At 43.4% G+C, this 19,983-nt stretch overlaps 1 protein-coding gene across 4 annotated transcripts in view; it reads right to left on the minus strand.

The window, feature by feature from the left end:
* The window catches only part of LOC139273272 (syntaxin-binding protein 5), a 268,702-nt gene that overhangs the window by 38,447 nt on the left and 210,272 nt on the right, over positions 1-19,983 (minus strand). For 2 of the 4 annotated variants that reach the window (XM_070889951.1, XM_070889954.1), the window contains 2 exons: positions 11,176-11,235; positions 11,026-11,073 (listed from right to left, as the gene is read on the minus strand). The exons of the other annotated variants lie outside the window; for them this stretch is intronic. In XM_070889951.1, the coding sequence (XP_070746052.1) occupies positions 11,026-11,073; positions 11,176-11,235 (108 nt within the window). The remainder of the gene's footprint in view (positions 1-11,025; positions 11,074-11,175; positions 11,236-19,983) is intronic. 4 annotated transcript variants of the gene reach the window in all.

Raw genomic sequence — 19,983 nt, forward strand, 5'->3', positions numbered from 1 at the left:
ATGGCTGATCGCTTATGTTGAGACTATGATCAGTAGTTTTAGACGCTCCAGCCAGGGGAAACGTCGTTCCAGCATCTACCCAGTCACGCGCTCCAAGAATTTTATATGTTTCAATGAGTTCACCTCTCATTCTTTTAAACTCCAGAGAATATAGACCCATTAACTTGGACTAATGAAGTTGACAGCAGGTAGATTTTAACATAGATCAATGTAAGGTAATGAACACTAATAAAGGAGACAAGAAGTAAACTGAGTGCATTAGGAAAAGCATCAAACTTACCAATAACTCTAATTATGTACTGGGATATTATTCAAACTTCTATAGATCAGTTGCTGCGATCAAATGCTGTGTACATTTTGGGGCACCCTACCATCAAAATATGTTCAAGGAGATTCAGAGAAGAGGAGTAAGCTCGATTCTGGGACTTATGGCTCAATATAGACTAATAAACTGAACTTAGCATTAGAGAAAAGGCTGAGAGGAAATATGATAAAATCTACAGTTATTTAATCTAGCTACAACAGAGAAATTGTACGAGTGTCACACTTTAGTTCATTTAAATTTGTATCACGCCTGCAATTCACTGGCTAAGTTATTTTTATTGACAAAACAGTGACAAATCACAAAATGTAGGCACTGTATGAGCAGTGTATCAACAAGCAGCAAAGCATCAATTGCTACATTTGAAAAATTACAAAGAGCAACCAGTAAAAGAGGTTGCATCGACCACATCAATGGGATCATTTGAAAATAGTTTGTCGCTTTTTCCTCTTCAGTTGGCCAACGATGCAAACTAAGATTTATAACATAATTAAAAAGATTTTAAAAACATATTCTGCACATGAATGTATATAAAATTGTTTTTGTATTTTGAGTATCTTCACTAAGATTGTTTCTTGAAGGTAATCCTTTGTTAGTGCAATCTAAATCTAACTCCAGTGCCCCGCACTCTCCCTATAACTCTGGACATAGGAACAGAGTACCTACACATAGGCCATTCAGTCCCTTGAACATGTTCTGCCATTCAATTAGACCATGGCTGATCTGTAACTCAACTACCCACCTTGGTTCCACAGTCCTCAATATAATGACCTAGCAAACATAACAACATAAGAAATAGGAGCAGGAGTAGGCCATGCAGCCCCTCGAACCTGCTCCGCCATTCAATAAGATCATGGCTGATCTGATCATGGACGCAACTCCAGTTCCTTGCCCGCTCCCCATAACCCCTTATCCCCTTATTGTTTAAGAAACTGTCTAATTCTGCCTTAAATTTATTCAATGTCCCAGTTTCCACAGCTCTCTGAGGCAGCGAATTCCACAGACTTACAACCCTCAGAAGAAATTTCTCCTCATCTCCCTCATAAATGGGCAGCCCTCCTTATTCTAAGATTATGCCCTCTAGTTCTAGTCTCCCCCATCAGTGGAAACATCCTCTCTGGATCCACCTTGTCAAGCCCCCTCAGAATCTTATACGTTTCGATAAGATCACCTCTCATTCTTCTGAATTCCAATGAGTAGAGGCCCAACCTACTCAACCTTTCCTCATAAGTCAACCCCCTCATCCCCAGAATCAACCTAGTGAACCTTCTCTGAACTGCCTCCAAAGCAAGTGCATCCTTTCATAAATATGGAAATCAAAACTGCACGCAGTATTCCAGGTGTGGCCTCACCAATACCTTATATAGCTGTAGCAAGACTGCTTTTATACTCCATCTCTTTGCAATAAAGGCAAAGATACCATTGGCCATCCTGATCAGTTGCTGTACCTGCATACTATCCTTTTGTGTTTCATGCACAAATACCCCCAGGTCCCGCTGTACTTTGCAATTTTTTTCCATTTAAATAATAACTTGCTCTTTGATTTTTTTCTGCCGAAGTGCATGACCTCACACTTTCCAACATTATACTCCATCTGTCAAATTTTTGCCCACTCACTTATAGCCTGTCTATGTCCTTTTGCAGATTTTGTGTCCTCCTCACACATTGCTTTACCTCCCATCTTTGTATCATCAGCAAACTTGGTTGCGTTACACTCAGTCCCTTCTTCTAAGTCATTAATATAGATTGTAAATAGTTGGGTCCCAGCATGGATCCCTGCGGCACCCCACTAGTTACTGGTTGCCAACCAGAGAATGAACCATTTATCCCAACTCTCTGTTCTCTGTTAGTTAGCCAATCCTCTATCCATGCTAATATATTACCCCCAACCCTGTGAACTTTTATCTTGTGCAGTAACCTTTTATGTGGCACCTTGTCAATTGCCTTCTGGAAGTCCAAATACACCACATCCACTGGTTCCCCTTTATCCACCCTGTTCGTTACACCCTCAAAGAATTCCAGCAAATTTGTCAAACATGACTTTCCCTTCATAAATTCATACTGACTCTGACTGAATTTTGCTTTTCCAAATGTCCTGCCACTGCTTCTTTAATAATGGACTCCAACATTTTCCCAACCACAGATGTTAGGCTAACTGGTTTATAGTTCCCTGCTTTTTGTCTGCCTCCTTTTTTAAATAGGTGTGTTACATTTGCAGTTTTTCAATCTGCTGGGACCTCCCCAGAATCCAGGGAATTTTGGTAAATTACAACCAATACATCCACAATCCCTGTCGCTACTTCTCTTAAGACCCGAGGATGCAAGTCAACAGGTCCAAGGGATTTATCTGCCTTTAGTCCCATTATCTTGCTAAGTACCACCTCCTTAGTGATTGTGATAAGTTCCTCCCCTCCATAGCCCCTTGACTATCCACTGTTGGAATATTGTTAGTGTCCTCTACCGTAAAGACTGAAACAAAATATTTGTTCAGAGTTTCTGCCATCTCCATGTTCCCCATTACTAATTCCCCGGTCTCGTCCTCTAAGGGACCAACATTTACTTTAGCCACTCTTTTCCTTTTTATATACCTATAGAAACTCTTGCTATCTGTTTTTATATTTTGTGCTAGTTTACTTTCATAGTCTATCTTCCCTTTCTTAATCATTTTTTTAGTCGTTCTTTGCTGGCTTTTAAAAGCTTCCCAACTGGGGGGAAAAAAGTTACAAGAAGTTCATTAACCTTTTTTTGCAGGTCATTTTACTCACCATTGGTAAGACCTGCCTCCAAGCAACAGTCTTTCCCCTGCGGTCGCCGACTCCCGCCCGCACCAATATGGCAGCTTGGCGGACGGGAGGTCACTTACGCAACTTGCTCGCCAGTGGCCATCAGCGAGCGATTCCCAGCGGTACCCCCCTCCCACTGGCGGGAGACCTAGAGGAATCTGTCACCGTGGGAAGACTGCCCAAAAAACTCGGCGGCAGTGGGCGGTAAGGCCACCAAGTTCGGACCCCATATGTATTTGGATTGGACTTGAATAATCACCAAACTAAAATCAGACAAAGGTACTCCTTTCCTCCTATTGCACGGACCACAATATCAATCCAAGCCAACTTGCAGAATCCCAAAATCTAAAAGGCTATCATTCTGTGAAAACTAAATTTGTGACCCTAACTAATATATGTTGCATTCATTATGTACTTTATTTTATTTGTTACCTTTTTTTGGAATCCCAGGAAATACAGTAAAATGATAGGTTTCATGTACCATTATTGAGGTAGTTACATGGTAATTAGTAGAAATAGGAAGTGGAGGCTTTGCGGTTTGGCATCACTTGATGGGAGGCTTGGATTTGGAAGCGTTGCAATGGCATTACTACGGTTTGACAGCACTGTGGTGGGAGTTTTGGCACTTCAAAGAATGAGGGCGGATTCTGAAGTTTGGCATCATTGAAGTGAGGTCCTGGAATTTAACAGACCTGGGAGGGTTTGCGGATTTAGCGGCATAGCATGGTGGGAGGGAGTTTCCTGGGATTTGGGAGAAAGAAAGACTTGAATTTATATGACCTCAGGACATCCCAAAGTGCTTTACAACCAATTAAGTATATCTGAAGTGTTAACACTGCTGTAGGAAATGCTGACACCTTGGGAGCACTGAGTAGGTCGTCCCGGAATTGGACAACATTGTGGGGGGATTAGTGACCTAGGGTTTGGAAGTACTGCAGTGGGATTCTTTGAGGTTTTGTAACATTGAAGAGGCACTTGGAGTTTAGTAATATAGCAGCAACCTGTGGTCTGGCAGCACTGAGAGGATAATTCTACAGTTTCACAGTTTTTAAAGTGGGTTGTAGAAGTGGTAACGAGATGCCCAGTGAAAGGATTTTAAAAGAAGTATCTTCAGATTTCACTCTACAAAGACGTTGAAGGAAGTTCTTGCAAAATTGTTTCCATTAAGTACCGCAGCTATACGTCGCTTAGATTTCTAAATATAAACAAAAGTGAGTGCAGGTTTTTTAAATTCTGTGCGTATGTGAAGCCTCAGCTCAAAAAAGCTTCTTAAATTAATCTTCCCTCGGCTTTCATGTGATTTGAAAAATTGTTATATAGTGTGCAAAGATGCAATTCAATTTTGCCACTGAGAAAATAAATACATTTTCTGTCAATGATTGTTCTCAGTTCTAAATGTAAAAGATCGCACAGATGTCCAGAAATCCTCCACAGTATGAGGAGAGAAGGTATCAACTGCAGTGAGAGAATTAGATTGATGCATGCCAGGAAATATGACTTTGGAAATTTCAGGCGCAAAATGAACCATAGTACCATAGAAATTACAGCATAGAAGGTGGCCATTCAGCCCATCTATGGTGGTTGACATCTGTGCTTCGATAATGGTTGAGGCAGAGAACATTGCACCTTTTACAGGAATATTGGATAAGTATTTCAAGTAGAGAATGACAGAAGTGAAGATTTAAAAACTAAGATTGATAGATGCCAGCAAAGAACGACTAAAAATGATTAAGAAAGGGAAGATAGACTATGAAAGTAAACTAGCACAAAATATAAAAAAAGATAGCAAGAGTTTCTATAGGTATATAAAAAGCAAAAGAGTGGCTAAAGTAAATGTTGGTCCCTTAGAGGATGAGACCGGGGAATTAGTAATGGGGAACTAGGACCTATCATTTTATTGTATTTCCTGTGCTTTCAGCTGATCACCAGCTTCTTTTTCCAAAAGGGATTATTCAATAGGTTATAATGCTAAGTAAAGAACACGTTCAACATGTAGCTTTAGCATTCAGAAAAGGGGGCCTAAAACAAACCATTATTTCAACATTTATAATGTATAATCCTTCTGAAAAATACTTCATATCTTAAAGTGTATTATCCCATTATAAAAAAAGTAAAATAATTCACATGAATGAACACTTCAATATCTGGTAAGGATGCAACACCCCCAGTCCATTGAAATCAATGAGCAACATGGACGGTTAATGGCTGCTATTCTTACTTCTTCCAGACTATGACACTGTTACTACTAAAAGCAGTATTTCAAGAACACCTGCTGTTCTTGCTTGGTCCAGACACGACTCTGTAACTTCAGCCAGTTATATCAAAGACAGCTGCAAGACATACCATTTCCTCTGATTAACCCGTGAGCAAATACACAGGAGGCTCACAAGCATTGTATGCTCAACACACTTGAATTCTTAAAAAAAAACACTGTGGAATACAAAGACTGACCAGAGATGCTGATTCCCACTATCCTCATGTGAAGAACCATCATGTTATAATTTATACAAGAAATACTATAACTTACCACCACTGATGAGATATCTGCCACTGATATCCTGAGTGTAAGAGTGGAGACGGGATATAATTATTCAGTCTCTTACATAACTTATTTACCTGTGAGGACTAAGACTTGCATAAGTACTCAGCAAAAAGTGCATTTTAGTCATTTGTGATGGGAATTACTTACATTTCTACCTCTATTGATTATTGGGACTATAAATAATTAGTGGAGCTCCCAGCATTGCTCACAGTGAGTTAGACGAGTGTTTTTATAAGGAATAGGGCATTTATGATGTAATGAAGAATGCATTATTTAGGTGCTATATTATTCGGCAAGGTAGGGATATAATGAACGGTGGTTAAGAATACATGAATGTAAAATACATTGCATGTAGAAATTTAAGTAATTAAAAATTAGAATAAATTATACAAAAGGATATAAACAATGTAACAAGGATTCTATGTTTTGAGGGTTTAGAAATAGAGGAAATGTTGATCAGAAAAAGTACTCAAAATTAATAAATTACATATAAAAAAGTATTTATAGGATATATTAAAATTTCTTCTGGTGTTGCATATGGGGAGTCAACAAGACTAAATGTGGCCTTCAGGTAATTTCAGTTAGAGGACAGGGGATAACTGGACCAGAATGAGCATACACAAGATTTTTAATAAGATATATAGATTATATGGAGTATTTTACAGACTATCATTTTATATTGTTCAACTTAAGCAAGACATCAACATTAACATAATATATATACTTTGAGGTATAGATTTATATGCTGTTAACAAATCTCAAAAGTAGGGATTTAAAAATTTTATAAAGCAGAAAGGGACGGAGGGAGAGGATGTGCTCGGGGCAAGAAAGAAAAGACCAGTGAAACGGAAACATCAGAGTTGAAGACGCAACATGTGAAAGCGATGATAAGAGCAGAGAAGGGGAAGAGATGCACTGGAGAGCTGTTGTCACTTAGTGACGTACGTCAGGGTGTTGGCTGCTGGAATAATAATGGGAGTTGCAGAATGTACCAATTGCTTTAATGCTGCTCCTTTGATATTCATTACAGTTAGCTGAATCACATATGCATGGGCTCTGAAAATTGTGTGCATGCACCAATAAAGCATACAGCAAGAGGAAACATTGTGAGGCTGAACTAGACTGTTTGCAAACTCAGCGTCCTATTTGACCCTGAGTTGAGCTTCTGACCACATATCATCTCCATCACCAAGATTGCCTGTTTCCACCTCTACAACATTGCTCGTCTCCGCCCCGCCCCTGCCTCAGCCTATCTATTGTTGAAACCATTATCCATCCTTTTGTTACCTCCCGACTCAACTACTCCAATGTTCTCTTGGCCAGCCTCCCATCTCCCACCCTCCGTAAACTTGAGCTCATCCAAAACTCTGCTGCTCGTATCCTGACTCGCACCAAGTCTCGTTCACACATCACCACTGTGTTCACTGACCTACATTGGCTCCCGGTTCAGCAGCACCATGATTTAAAAATTCTTATCCTTGTGTTCACATCCTTCAATGGCCACACCCCTCCCGATCTCTGTAACCTCGCCCAGCTCTAACTCTTTGAAAACTCTGGGCTCCTCCAATTCTCGGCTCTTGAGCATTCCCTATTTCCTTCGCCCCTCCGCTGGCAGCCATTCCTTCAGCTGCTTAGACCCCAAGCTCTGGAATTTCCTCCCTAAACCTCTCCACTTCTGTAACTCTCTCTCATTTGTGACGCTCCTTAAAAGCTAGCTCTTCGACCAAGCTTTTGGTCATCTGTCCAAATACCTTCATATGTGGCTCGGTGTCAAATTTTGTCAGATAATACTCCTGTGAAGCGCCTTGGGACGTTTTACTATGTTATTTGCAATTTGTTGCTTTGCTAAAGCTGGTTCCCAGCCAATGACCAAGAATTTCCCTGGGAAGACGAGAGGCAGGCTGGAGGTAGTGGGAGCAGCTTGGGGAAGAGGGATGGACTACATGCGGAACCAGCACCTGTGCACGTGCACTGAAGAGGTCAGGGGGTGGGGTGAGAGAGAATCAGACTTAGAAGTTCAGCAAGGAAGCTCATAGAGCCCCTTCATTAGGCATGTGGAGGCTTCTGGTAGATTACTTGGCCTTAGAATAAACACAATAGTGAAGGCACTTCAGAACGGAAAGGCAAATTGTACATTTAACAGTAATTCAGAAAAATTTAGTTTTTCATATGTACATTATCTTAAAATGATTTACTTTGAGCTTTAGAAATTTCTTAGTGAAAATACGAAGCAGGCAGAGTAAAGGACGAAGGAAGAATATATTTGGAATGATTTGACTGGTTCATTTGGCTTCTTCTTTATATATGAGCGAATAGGTTAGAAATCAACAAGACAAGTAGAAAAAATGTGATTGAAGCCCAATAAATTTTTATACGACCACATGAAGGAGAATTTGGGTATATTTATATACTTAGACACATGTATAAATCTGACTGTAGCTTACGTGAGATTGAAGTATTGCGCAAAAATGTTACAGGGAGTGAGTGACTGTACACGTTATAGGTAAAACCCTCAAGACTATGTCAACATTTTCAATTATAAATTGCTATATCTGTGTTTATAATGGAATCTGCCTATGAAACCGTGTCACGTTGTAATTACATCCTCTCCACCAATGCAGTGCCATTACTTGTGGGCAGGTGCAGTTACAATGTGCCAAGTTTACATAGGCAGTTTCCTCTACATGGGCTCAAGTTTCAGACTCCTGCTAGAATGGCACATATTGGAGAGGCCCGCCTAATTTGTAGAACAAAAATTGCGGCGAATACTTACCTCAGTGATTCTCTGATATCTGTAGGCCCATTTCCAGGTCGGTGCGGCACAGCAGGAGCTGCTGGGGGCGGAGTTACAGCCCTGCGCCAAAAACAGTGCAGGCAGTAGAGGCTGCGCACTTGCGCAGTAGCTCCCGGCCCTCCCAGCGCACCCTGTCTCCGGGCGACGACCCTATCCCAGGCCGAGTGGCCTGACACATCTTACCTCGTCGGCGGGACCCGCCCGCCCGGCCTCTCACTGGGGGCGGGCCCCGCCCAAAGTCGCCCAGGGAGCCCAGCATCAAAAGCTCGCCCGCCCGGCCTCTCGCTGGGGGCGGGCCCTGCCCGAAGTCGTCCTGGCAGCCGGCGTCAGGGCCCGCCCGCCCGGCCTCTCACTGGGGGCGGGCCCCGCCCGAAGTCATCCTGAGAGCCTGGCGTCGGCGGGACCCATTCAGCCTCCCTCCCCCCCCCGTTCAGTCTCTCACCCTCCCCCTCATTCAGTCCTCCCCGCCCCTGTTCAGCCCCTCCGCTCTTCCCTCTCCCTCTCCCTCTCCCTTCGCTGTCAGAAACAGAGACACTGACAGAGAGAGAGACACTGACAGAGTGAGACACACGTGGAAGGGTAGAGGGGGTCCCCCCATCCCAGCACACTGTTGGAGGGCTCTTGGTACTGCAGTCGGTGAGTAGAAACTTAATTTTTTAATTTATTGATTGATTTTTTATTATTTTTATTTTTAATTTTTTTTGGACTGATTTATTGGTTTATTTATCATTTATTATTGATGATGGCTCTTTATTTGTAAAAGTGATGTGTTTCATGTTTGCAAACTTCTCTTCCCACCCACCCCATCTCTCGTTCCTTATGCCTGATTTATAAGTGTAGGCAAGGTTTTTCTGAGCGTACAAAAATCTGCACTCACTTCATTCTAAGTTAGTTTGGAGTAAGTTTTCGCTGCCTAAACTTGCAAAACATGCGTAAGTGGCTGGACACGCCCCCTTTTGAAAAAAACAATCTGTTCTAAAATGGAACTATTCTAGCTCACTAGAACTGTAGCAAACTAAATGCCGAGAATTGCAATTTCTAAGATGCTCCATTCTAAACTAGTTGCTCCAAAAAAATAGGAGCAACTCAGGCCGAAACATGAGCCCCATATGTGGACATAACAATTTATAATAGTAATATAAAAATGACAGATTTTCGGGTCTTCTCCACTCCATTTTTCGCCCCGGAGCAGCGGCAATGGCGGCGATCAGTCTTCAGTGCCCCGCAGCGATCCTCGGGTCTGGTTCTGCGGCGGTGCTGAGCAACCCGATCAGTACACCCCCAAAGCGCGCTGCTCACTGACCACCTGGGAAATCAGGGCGGTCCAACCATCCCCGTCGGTGAAGAGGTAAGTAATGGACTCCTAAGGCAAGTGTGTTTGTTTTTTTCTTTTAAGTTTTTTTGTGATCTGTGTTGTGGTGGTGTGGGCAATGTTTTGGGAATGTTTTTGTGCTTTTTTTTTTAAAGATTCCGCCCCCAGGCATCTCTCGGAGTGCTCCCGGCCCAGCTCTTTAGCTCGGGAGTTTCCCATGCTAGCGTCCAAGAGAGGTGTATAACGCTTCCCTACGCAGGGCCCAGCTGCCCAAACTGAGGCGCAAACTATTCCCGGGCGCTAACTTTCCTGCCCCGTCATTATCGCCCCAAAAACATCAAAGCCGAAAATCTAGCCCATTATGACTTTAAGATGTGGACTGAATTACGTCTGTCAGTGTGTTCTGGTCCAATTATCCCTCGCCCTCTAATCCAACACTTGGTCTCGACTCCTTGTGTGCAATGCCAAGGGAGATCAACTAGAATATATTAATATTACAGCCCGAACACTAAGTGCCACATATCCTGTTGCAGCTTTCCACTAGACCTATGGCTGCTCACTGGAAAGCAGGAAGTGTTTTTCTGTTACCAGAGTTAACAATTTTGTTGTACTGTTGTATTTTTATTTTTGTAACAATCAGTGCCACTGCCACACAGACTCAGAGCTGTGCCTGCTCCAATTTCTACCAGAGAGATTTTCACAGTGGAGGCCAGCCATTTCTAGCAAAACAATAGCTGAACCTCTCAAAGTATTGAGCAATAATACTGTCCACCAATTGACCAGTTTAAAACAGAACTAGAACAAACACACATTTAAAACGTTATGCCATTTGCAATATAATGAGAACACTCAATACATGCTAATAATTTTGTTGCCCCTTACTGGTTTTACAATTGTTGTGTATGATTGCTTTCTACCAGGTATCTCAATGCATCTGTAAACTCATTTATCGTTATAGAAAATAATATCTTCATTAATAGAATTATTTTGATGCAAAGAATTAAAATAGCAAGATCTGGAAGCTAAAGCATTTACAAATGGTTTATCTGATGATCAAACCTCTGATTTCGGTCAGAGATTACAGCGATCCCGATTTAATAAACAAAGCGATCAATCACAATCATGCATTGCACTTCCAGATCAGAAACAGCCCAAAGCACTGAGTGTGGATTAGAAAAGCCACCAAGCAAGGTGCTTTGATGATTCATTTGCATTTTGGTTAGTGCTTCAGAAAGAAAGGTATTAGTAAAATATGGAATTATTACTTCATACCTATATCAGATACTATGGTCTTGGAAAATTTTCTGCTTTTGTATTTCACTGGAAAAGTATAATATTTTATGTGAAGTAAAGCAAAATTAATTCTGAAACATAAGAAAAATCTGAGAACTGAAATAATATTGCATCATAATAATACTGTACCCTTTTCTATAAAGTTAGGCATTTTTTGTTCATCTTCAGAATTGCACGAAGAGGCAGAACCTATACAGGAATATATTGACAATAGAATTAAATACAAAACGGCACAAACATTTTATCTTCCTCTACCTTAATCTAGATTTAAATATGTAAAGTGTAACCGTGGACTTATTTCATGCAGCCCCGTGTAAGGCACTCTCGGGAGATGTCAATGTTTCTCCACAGAGACATACTTGAGTAATTCAGAAACAGATCCCTCCCATTCCCTTTCTCTCCCTGCATTATACACAATACAAGTGCTGACTGCAGTAAGTATATTTTTTCGAACTTTAAGTGTTAGCACTAACCACTTCCAATCCAGTCACCTGACATCCAGATACAGCCAAGTACCCCTCAAATAAATACACATTTCTGTTGCAAAAATAGGTATAAGTCTATTCAGAGGCTTTCACAAGAAAAACACATGAAAACACAACAAAAAATGCTGTGTTGAAATTGTTAAGTATCAAATAACTCCACGAGGCTAAGTACGGTGAGCTAGTTCAGGCATGACCAGTTTATTAATTCTCAAAGTGAGGATTCAACATGGCTGCCAATATTATATACACGGCTTGCACGTGTCTGCCAGTGACCATTAGGACTCCGATAGTCGTGCCCTCCAGTGGCAGGTAAAACCCAGTTAACATACATAACATCATTCCCCCCAAAGTCCTTGGTACAGGTTGTATTTACAAGTTGAGATGGTCCGGGGCCTTCCGCTCCCTGGTTGATCTTCTCAGTTCGAACCCAAGCTTGGGTGAGTTAGTGGGACCATTGCTGCATTGCAGAGCAGTCGGTCTGACAGGACTGTCGGGGATGGTAGGTTCGTTTTTGTGAATGACACAAGGGTCAACCGTTGGTTGGATGTGTGTTAGTTGGTCGATGATGTCATCTTCAATTTGTTCTGGGTTATCTGTGAATCGCAATTTGGTTTGGTCGACATGCCTCTTGCACGTTTGACCATTTAACAGTTTGACTACGAACACCCGGTTCCCCTCCTTGGCCAAAACCGTGCCAGCAGCCCACTTTGGACCATGACCATAATTCAGGACAAACACAGGGTTGTGAACAGCAATGTCACGTGTTACGGCCGCACGATCGTGGTACCATTACTGCCGCTGCTTTCTGGTTTCGACATGATCATTGAGATCCAGGTGTACAAGGGAGAGCCTGGTTTTGAGGCCTCGCTTCATTAACAGTTCGGCTGGAGGGACTCCGGTGAGCGAGTGGGGTCTCGTCCGGTAACTGAGCAGGGTCTCGTCCGGTAACTGAGCAGAATGCGGGACAAGCGGGTCTGTAGGGAGCCGTGAGTCACGGGTTTTAGGCTCTGCTTAATGGTTTGGTTAGCCCGCTTCGCTTGACCGTTAGACGCGGGTTTGAAAGAGGCAGACCTGACATGCTTGATGCTATTACGCATCATAAACTCGTGGAACTCCAAACTGGTGAAACACGGCCCATTGTCGCTGACAAGGACATCGGGCAGGGCATGGGTGGCGAACATGGCCCGAAGGCTTTCAATAGTGGCTGTGGATGTGCTGGATGACATGATTACGCATTCAATCCATTTGGAGTGAGCGTCCACTACCACTAAAAACATTTTTCCGAGAAAGGGGCCGACAAAGTCTGTGGATCCTTGACTGCGGTTTGGATGGTCATGACCACAGACTCAGCGGAGCCTCCACAGGTGCGTTACTCAGTTGCATGCAAGTGTTGCACTGATGCACGTATGACTCCAAGTCTGAGTCAATGCCGGGCCACCAAACGTGAGACCTGGCAATGGCCTTCATCATGACAATGCCTGGGTGGGTACTGTGTAAATCTCGTACAAAAGGTTTCCTGCCTTTTTTGGCATAACACGATTACCCCATAACAGACAATCAGACTGAACAGACAATTCATCTTTGCGGCAGCTATAAGACTTAATTTCATCCTGCATTTCCCTGGGAATGGCAGACCAATTTCCATTTAGGACACACCTTTTTACGCTTGACAGTACAGGATCCTGGCTATTCCAGGTCCTAATTTGGCGAGCCATGACGGGTGACCCCTCGCTCTCGAAAGCTTCCTTGACCAGCAAGTCTGCGAGCTGTGGCATTTCCACCCCAGTTTTGAGCAATGGTAGCCGGCTAAACGCATCAGAACAGTTTTCAGTGCCTGAGCTGTGGCGGATGACATATTCATAAGCGGATAATGTCAGTGCCCATCTTTGGATGCGGGACGAGGTATTGGTGTTTATACCTTTTGCTCTCAGAAAACAATGAAATGAGTGGCTTGTGGTCTGTTTCAAGCTCAGACCGAAGCCCAAACAGGTATTGGAGTATTTTCCGAACTCCATATACACATGCTAAAGCCTCTTTCTCTACCATACTATAGGCCCTTTCAGCCTTAGACAGACTCTGGACGCGTATGCAACTGGTCCAGATGATGAGGCGTCGTAGGCCAGCACTAACCGCTTACATGGGTCATAGTGTACCAGTAATTTATTGGCACATAGCAGGTTCCTGGCCTTCTCAAAGGCCCTGTCGCGATTTGCCCCAAACCCAGTCGTTACCCTTTCTCAGCAACATGCGGAAGGGCTCTACCAATGTGCTCAAACTAGGTAGAAAGTTACCGAAATAGTTCAGAAGACCCAGGAATGAACGCAGCTCCGTCACACTTTGGGGTCTGGGTGCATTCTTGATGGATTATGTCTTCGAGTCCGTAGGCCTGATGCCGTCTGCTGCAATCTTTCTCCCCAGGAATTCGACTTCTGGTGCCATGAAAACGCACTTAGAGCATTTTAACCTGAGTCCCACTCTGTCCAGACGACGTAGAACCTCTTCCAGGTTGTGCAGGTGTTCGGTGGCGTCGCGACCGGTGATCAGGATGTCATCTTGGAACACGACGGTTCTCGGGACGGACTTCAGCAAACTCTCCATGTTTCTCTGAAATATGGCTGCCGCCGAGCGAATTCCGAAAGGGCATCTGTAATATATAAACAGTTCTTTGTGCGTGTTGATGCATGTCAGTTTTTTCGAAGATTCGACCAGATCCTGTGTCATGTAAGCGGAGGTCAGGTCCAATTTGGTGAACGACTTCCCCCCGCTAGCGTTGCAAACAGGTCGTCAGCCTTGGGTAATGGGTACTGATCCTGTATCGAGACTCGGTTGATCGTTACCTTGTCATCGCCGCAGATCCTGAATGTGCCAACGCTTTTCAACACCGGAACAATTGGACTGGCCCATTCGCTGAACTTGATTGGTGGTATGATTCCTTCCGGTTGAAGTCTGTCCAGTTCGATCTCAACCTTCTCCCTCATCATGTACGGAACCGTCCGAGCCCCGTGATGGACGGATCTTGCTTCTGGGCCTAGGTGGATCTGCACTTTGGCTCCCGTGAAGTTGCCGATGCCTGGTTCAAAGAATGATGGAAACTTGCTCAGCACTTGAGCACACGAAGCGTCACCCACTGATAAGGCTTTAATATCGTTCCAGTTCCATTTAATTTTCTCAAACCAACTCCTGCCGAACAGCGTTGGGCCATTGCCTGGAACAATCCACAACGATAAATCATGCCCAGCTTCATCGTACGATACCTTTACTGCCGCGCTGCCAATGACTGGTATGAGCTCTTTGGTGTAGGTACGCAGCTGCGCATTGATTGGGCTCAGTTTGGGTCTTTTTTCCTTAGTGTCCCACAGCTTTTTGAAAGCCCTCTGGCTCATTATTGACTAACTCGCACCTGTGTCCAATTCCATGGATACTGGAACCCCATTTAATTTAACTTCCAGCATTATCGGAGGACTTTTGGTAAAAAAATGTACCTCATACACTTCTTCATCCTGTACCTCGGGTTGATTTGCCTGTGCCGCTTCATCCACGCTGGATCGATCATCCTCAGTCACGTAGCATGTCGCAGCACGCTTGCTCGGTTGCGGACACATTCGCTGAAAGTGCCCCATTGTTGCACAGCCTTTGCACACGTATTGCTTGAATCGGCATTGATGGGCCCGATGATAGCCCCCGCAATGCCAACAAGGCGAGATTTGATTTACCCGATAGCGAACTTTGAGCAGTTACAGGTCGTACGAACGCGGACAAGTAGGCCCTGCCATTTGCAGCTCTGCCTGCCGACGATATTATTTTATGCACAGTACTTGCCGCTGAGTTTCAATGCTGGGAAGATATCTGTTTTGCGTTTTCGTCCGTGGACATGCATGTCTGGGCGATTGTGATGGCTCTGCTCAGGTCGAGATATTCAGCAGCCAGCAGCTTTCGAAAGATGAACTCATGGCCAATGCCAAGCATGAAAAAGTCCTGCAGCATTTCCTCCAACGCAGCTCCGAAGTTGCATGGCCCAGCGAGACGTCTCAGGTCGGCGACAAATTCCGTCACGTCCTGGCCCTCGGAGCAATTGTGCGTATAAAAACGATACCTCGCCATGATGATGCTTTCCTTTAGTTTAAAGTGGTTCCGAACCAGTGTTCATCGTAAGTCTTATCCATTGGTTGAGTTGGTGAGAGATTCTTGATAAGGCCATAAATATTTGACCTACAAACGGTGATGAGAACCGCCCTGCGCTTAATTGCGATATCGGTTCCTTCCAATCCGTTGGCTACGAAGTACTGGTCGAGGCGATCAGTGAAATCCTCCCAATCTTCCCCTTCCACGAATCTCTCCAAAGTTCCAACAGACATGGTTGTGTGAAAATTGTTCGTATTTTTAACGCGTCGCCAATTGTTAAGTATTGAATTACTCCACGAGGCTAAGTACGGTGAGCTAGTTCGGGCATGACCTTACTCCAGTTTATTCATTCTCAAAGTGAGGATTCAACATGGCTGCCAATATTATATACATGGCTTGCACGTGTCTGCCAGTGACCATTAGGACTCCAACAGTCACGCCCTCCGGTGACAGGTAAAACCCAGTTAACATACATAACAGAAATCATTAAGATTACATCAGGGCATAGGGAACCTTTAATTACACTCGCTCACTCGTCTCCTGAAGGCATTGGCTCCTTGCTGGTTAGGATCCTGCAGGCACTATCTTCTAGCTTGTCCATATGTCCGTTATTCATGTGGAAGCCTCGGCTTTGAGTGTCCCCCACAGCGAGTGTCCTCAGGCTATTTGAGAGGTATCAGTGGCCAGCTCGATTCTGTCCTCACCTGATGTCTGCACATAAGCATTTTCATCAGAAAGGGCTGGCTAGCTATCAGGTCAGTCATCGGTGAAGTCCATTAACTCAACACAGACTGGGGATCAAATCTGGGACCTTTGTGATCTGTATGGTTAACTGTCTTAACCAGCTGAGGCACAAAAGAGCTGCTCTGTCATTCTAACTGTTTACCTGTGAAGGGAATACAATTCTCATTCATTTGCCAACTAAGGTCAATTACTTTACTCAATACAAAACTGCCAATAAACCAAAGATTTCCCTTCCCTCCACTGCCAACCCAACAGCTGCATCAGAAGCAATGAGTGAATACTGTTGGAACTACTCCAACTCCAGTGCTGCTAATCTTGGTTGCAGATCCCTGCAGTGATCAAAGACTCTCATCAGGCGGGTGCACCAAGGATACGGTAGTGTAATGGTTATGTCACTGGGTTACCACGGTCAAATCCTCCCCCCATGGCAGTTTGAGAATTTGAATTCAGTTAAAAAAATCTGGTACCAATCAAAGTACCCATGAAATTGTCCGATTGTCTTTAAAAACCCAACTTAATGTCCCTTAGGGAAGGAAACCTGCCATCCTTACCAGGTCTGGCCTATATGCATCTCCAGTCCTACACTAAAGTGGTTGATCCTTAACTGCCTTCTGCAATGGCTGGGGAAGCCATTCAGTTGCAGCAAAGCTGCAGTGGTTCATAGTGGCGCACCACTAGCTTCTCAGGGCAACTAAAGATGCCCTATCACATCGCGAGAATCTCACATTCACACACAACACACACACTTAAACACACTTTTTAATTCAGGACATCATAAACTGGAAAGTATGCTGAGAACATACAGAAACTAGCTGAGAGTTGGCATGGGCTCAACGGGCCTAATGGCCTCCTTCTGTGCTGTAACCATTCTATGATTCTAAAGTTTGTTGACGATACAAAGATGGGAGGAAAAGCAATGTATGAGGAAGACAAAAAAATCTGCAAAAGGACAGACAGGCAAAGTGAGTGGGCAAAAATTTGGCAGATGGAGTATAAGTGTGAGGTCATGCACTTTGGCAGAAAAAAATCAAAGAGCAAGTTATTATTTAAATGGAAAAAGTGTGTGTGTGTGTGTGTGTGTGTGTGTGAGAATGTGAGATTCTCGCAGTACAGTGTGACCTGGGAATACTTGTGCATGAAACACAAAAGGATAGTATGCAGGTACAGCAAGTGATCAGGAAGGCCAATGGTATCTTGCCCTTTATTGCAAAGGGGATGGAGTATGAAAGCAGGGAAGTCTTGCTACAGCTATACAAGGTACTGGCAAGGCCACACCTGGAATACTGCGTGCAGTTTGGTTTCCATATTTACGAAAGGATATACTTGCTTTGGAGGCAGTTCAGAGAAGGTTCACTAGGTTGAGTCTGGAGATGAGGGGGTTGACTTATGAGGAACGGTTGAGTAGGCTGGGCCTCTACTCATTGGAATTCAGATGAAAGGTGATCTTATCGAAATGTATAAGATTGTGAGGGGGCTTGACAAAGTGGATGCAAAGAGGATGTTTCCACTGATGGGGGAAGACTAGAACTAGAGGGCATGATCTTAGAATAAGGAACTGCCCATTTAAAACAGAGATGAGGAGGAATTTCTTCTCTCAGAGGGTTGTAAATCTGTGGAATTCGCGGCCTCAGAGCGCTGTGGAAACTGGGACATTGAATAAATTTAAGACAGAAATAGACAGTTTCTTAAACGATAAGGGGTTATGGGGAGCGGGCGGGGAAATGGAGCTGAGTCCATCATCAAATCAGCCATGATCTTATTGAATGGCGGAGCAGGCTCGAGGGGCCGTATGGCCTACTCCTGTTCCTATTTCTTATGTTCTTATGTTAAACAAACCTACTGAAAGTTGAAAGAACCAGTTTAGATTCAAACCTAGGCAGTACAAATGGTTGCAACTTTGCAAAAACAGCACTACAGGAATGGTAAAGGACAGGTGGGAAGAGCTGGGATATGCAAGTTGGTTTAAATTCTGCGCAGTATAACATGTTCCAATTTAGCTGTAACATAATATTTACACGTATTTTAGATGAGATGTTAAGCCGAGAACTTATGGCATTATTTGAAGAAAAGGAGGGGAATTCTCACCTGTTTCCGAGCCACTATTCTTTCCCTCAACCAAGAGATTATCTAGTTATTTATCTAATTACTGTTTGTGCAACCTTTGTGGCTGCAAATTGGCTGCCATGTTTGCCTACATTACAACAGTGACTCCAGTTCACAAGTACTTCATTGGCTGTAAAATGCTTTGGGTCATCCTGAAGATATGAAAGGAGCTGTACAAATGCAAGTTCTTTTTTTTACATATATTGCACCAGCATGAATCCTTACTGCATCAAGAAGACGGAGTGAAAAACATAGCACAATGTAACAGATACGTAGGAGGGGATTAAAAAGCTGTGGATCTCGACCAAGATACACAAGTTAAAGCAAGAATGCTGACCATCAGGAGAAAAGGAGAAACAGCAAGAAACTAGTGAGTGGAACTCTGTGAAAGATAAACAATTCATTTATTTATAGTTGGGATCTTCTATTGCACTGCTCATAGCGAATCAGAAAATATGCTATTTTACAATTAATACAGTGACTGGTCGAGATAACTTGCATCGACAAATCTTTCAGAAAGACACTAAACCGAGGCACCGTGTGCCCTCTAAGGTGGATGTACAAAGTCCTCTGGCAATACTTGAAGAAAAGCAGGGGAGTTCTGGCGAATATTTATCCTTCACCCAACATCACTAAAACAGACCATCTGGTCATTATCTCAATGCTGTTTGTGGAATCTTGCTGTGCGCAAACTGGTTGCCGCATTTCCTACATTACAACAGTGACTATACTTCAAAAGTACTTCAATAGCTGTAAAGCACTTTGAGACGTCCTGAGGTCTTAAATGGTGTTATATAAATGCAAGTCTTTTTTACGAAATCAGGAAATTATGAAGCCATAATCACATTCACTCACTCCTCCTCTGAAGACACTGACTCCTTGCTGGTTAGGGTCCTGCAAATGCAAGTTCTTTTTTGGGGGGAATGGAGACTGAAATTAGTAAAGCTTCTATTGCCTTTTTTCTAAGTTTGCCAAATAGATTCTGGGAGACCGGAATGTATCTAACGTGTTCTGCAGAGAAAATGATGAACTTGCATCACCAGAAGGCTATTGACAAGTTACTACCAATGAAGGGAGCAGCAATAAGTGAGAATTCCTATACTGCTGGGGCCACCAAACTCAAACCAATGAACCCAGCAACAGGGGTCCAGCACTACTGTACGTGAAACAGACAGCCTGTGAGAGTGAAAGAGCAGAGAAGGAATAACTGGCACTGGTACAAAAACATCCAGGAGAATGGAACTGGGCCAAGATCACTTCAATATACTGAAGTAAAATCCAATGCAACTGGATACTTGGGACCCAAGACCAGAGTATAAGATATTGAAATATTCGAGGGTCCTGGAGAATACCACTCAATGCTCCTCCTCCTTTTTTAACGTGGCTCCACATACATCTACCTTTTGCTTTCTTTTCTTTTATCGAGTTAAGAATCCATCTTCATTTCTTACCACCAATACCCTCTGACTTGAGTTTCTAAAGT

This window comes from Pristiophorus japonicus, chromosome 9 (genome assembly GCF_044704955.1).
Source record: "Pristiophorus japonicus isolate sPriJap1 chromosome 9, sPriJap1.hap1, whole genome shotgun sequence".
NCBI lineage: Eukaryota > Metazoa > Chordata > Chondrichthyes > Pristiophoridae > Pristiophorus > Pristiophorus japonicus.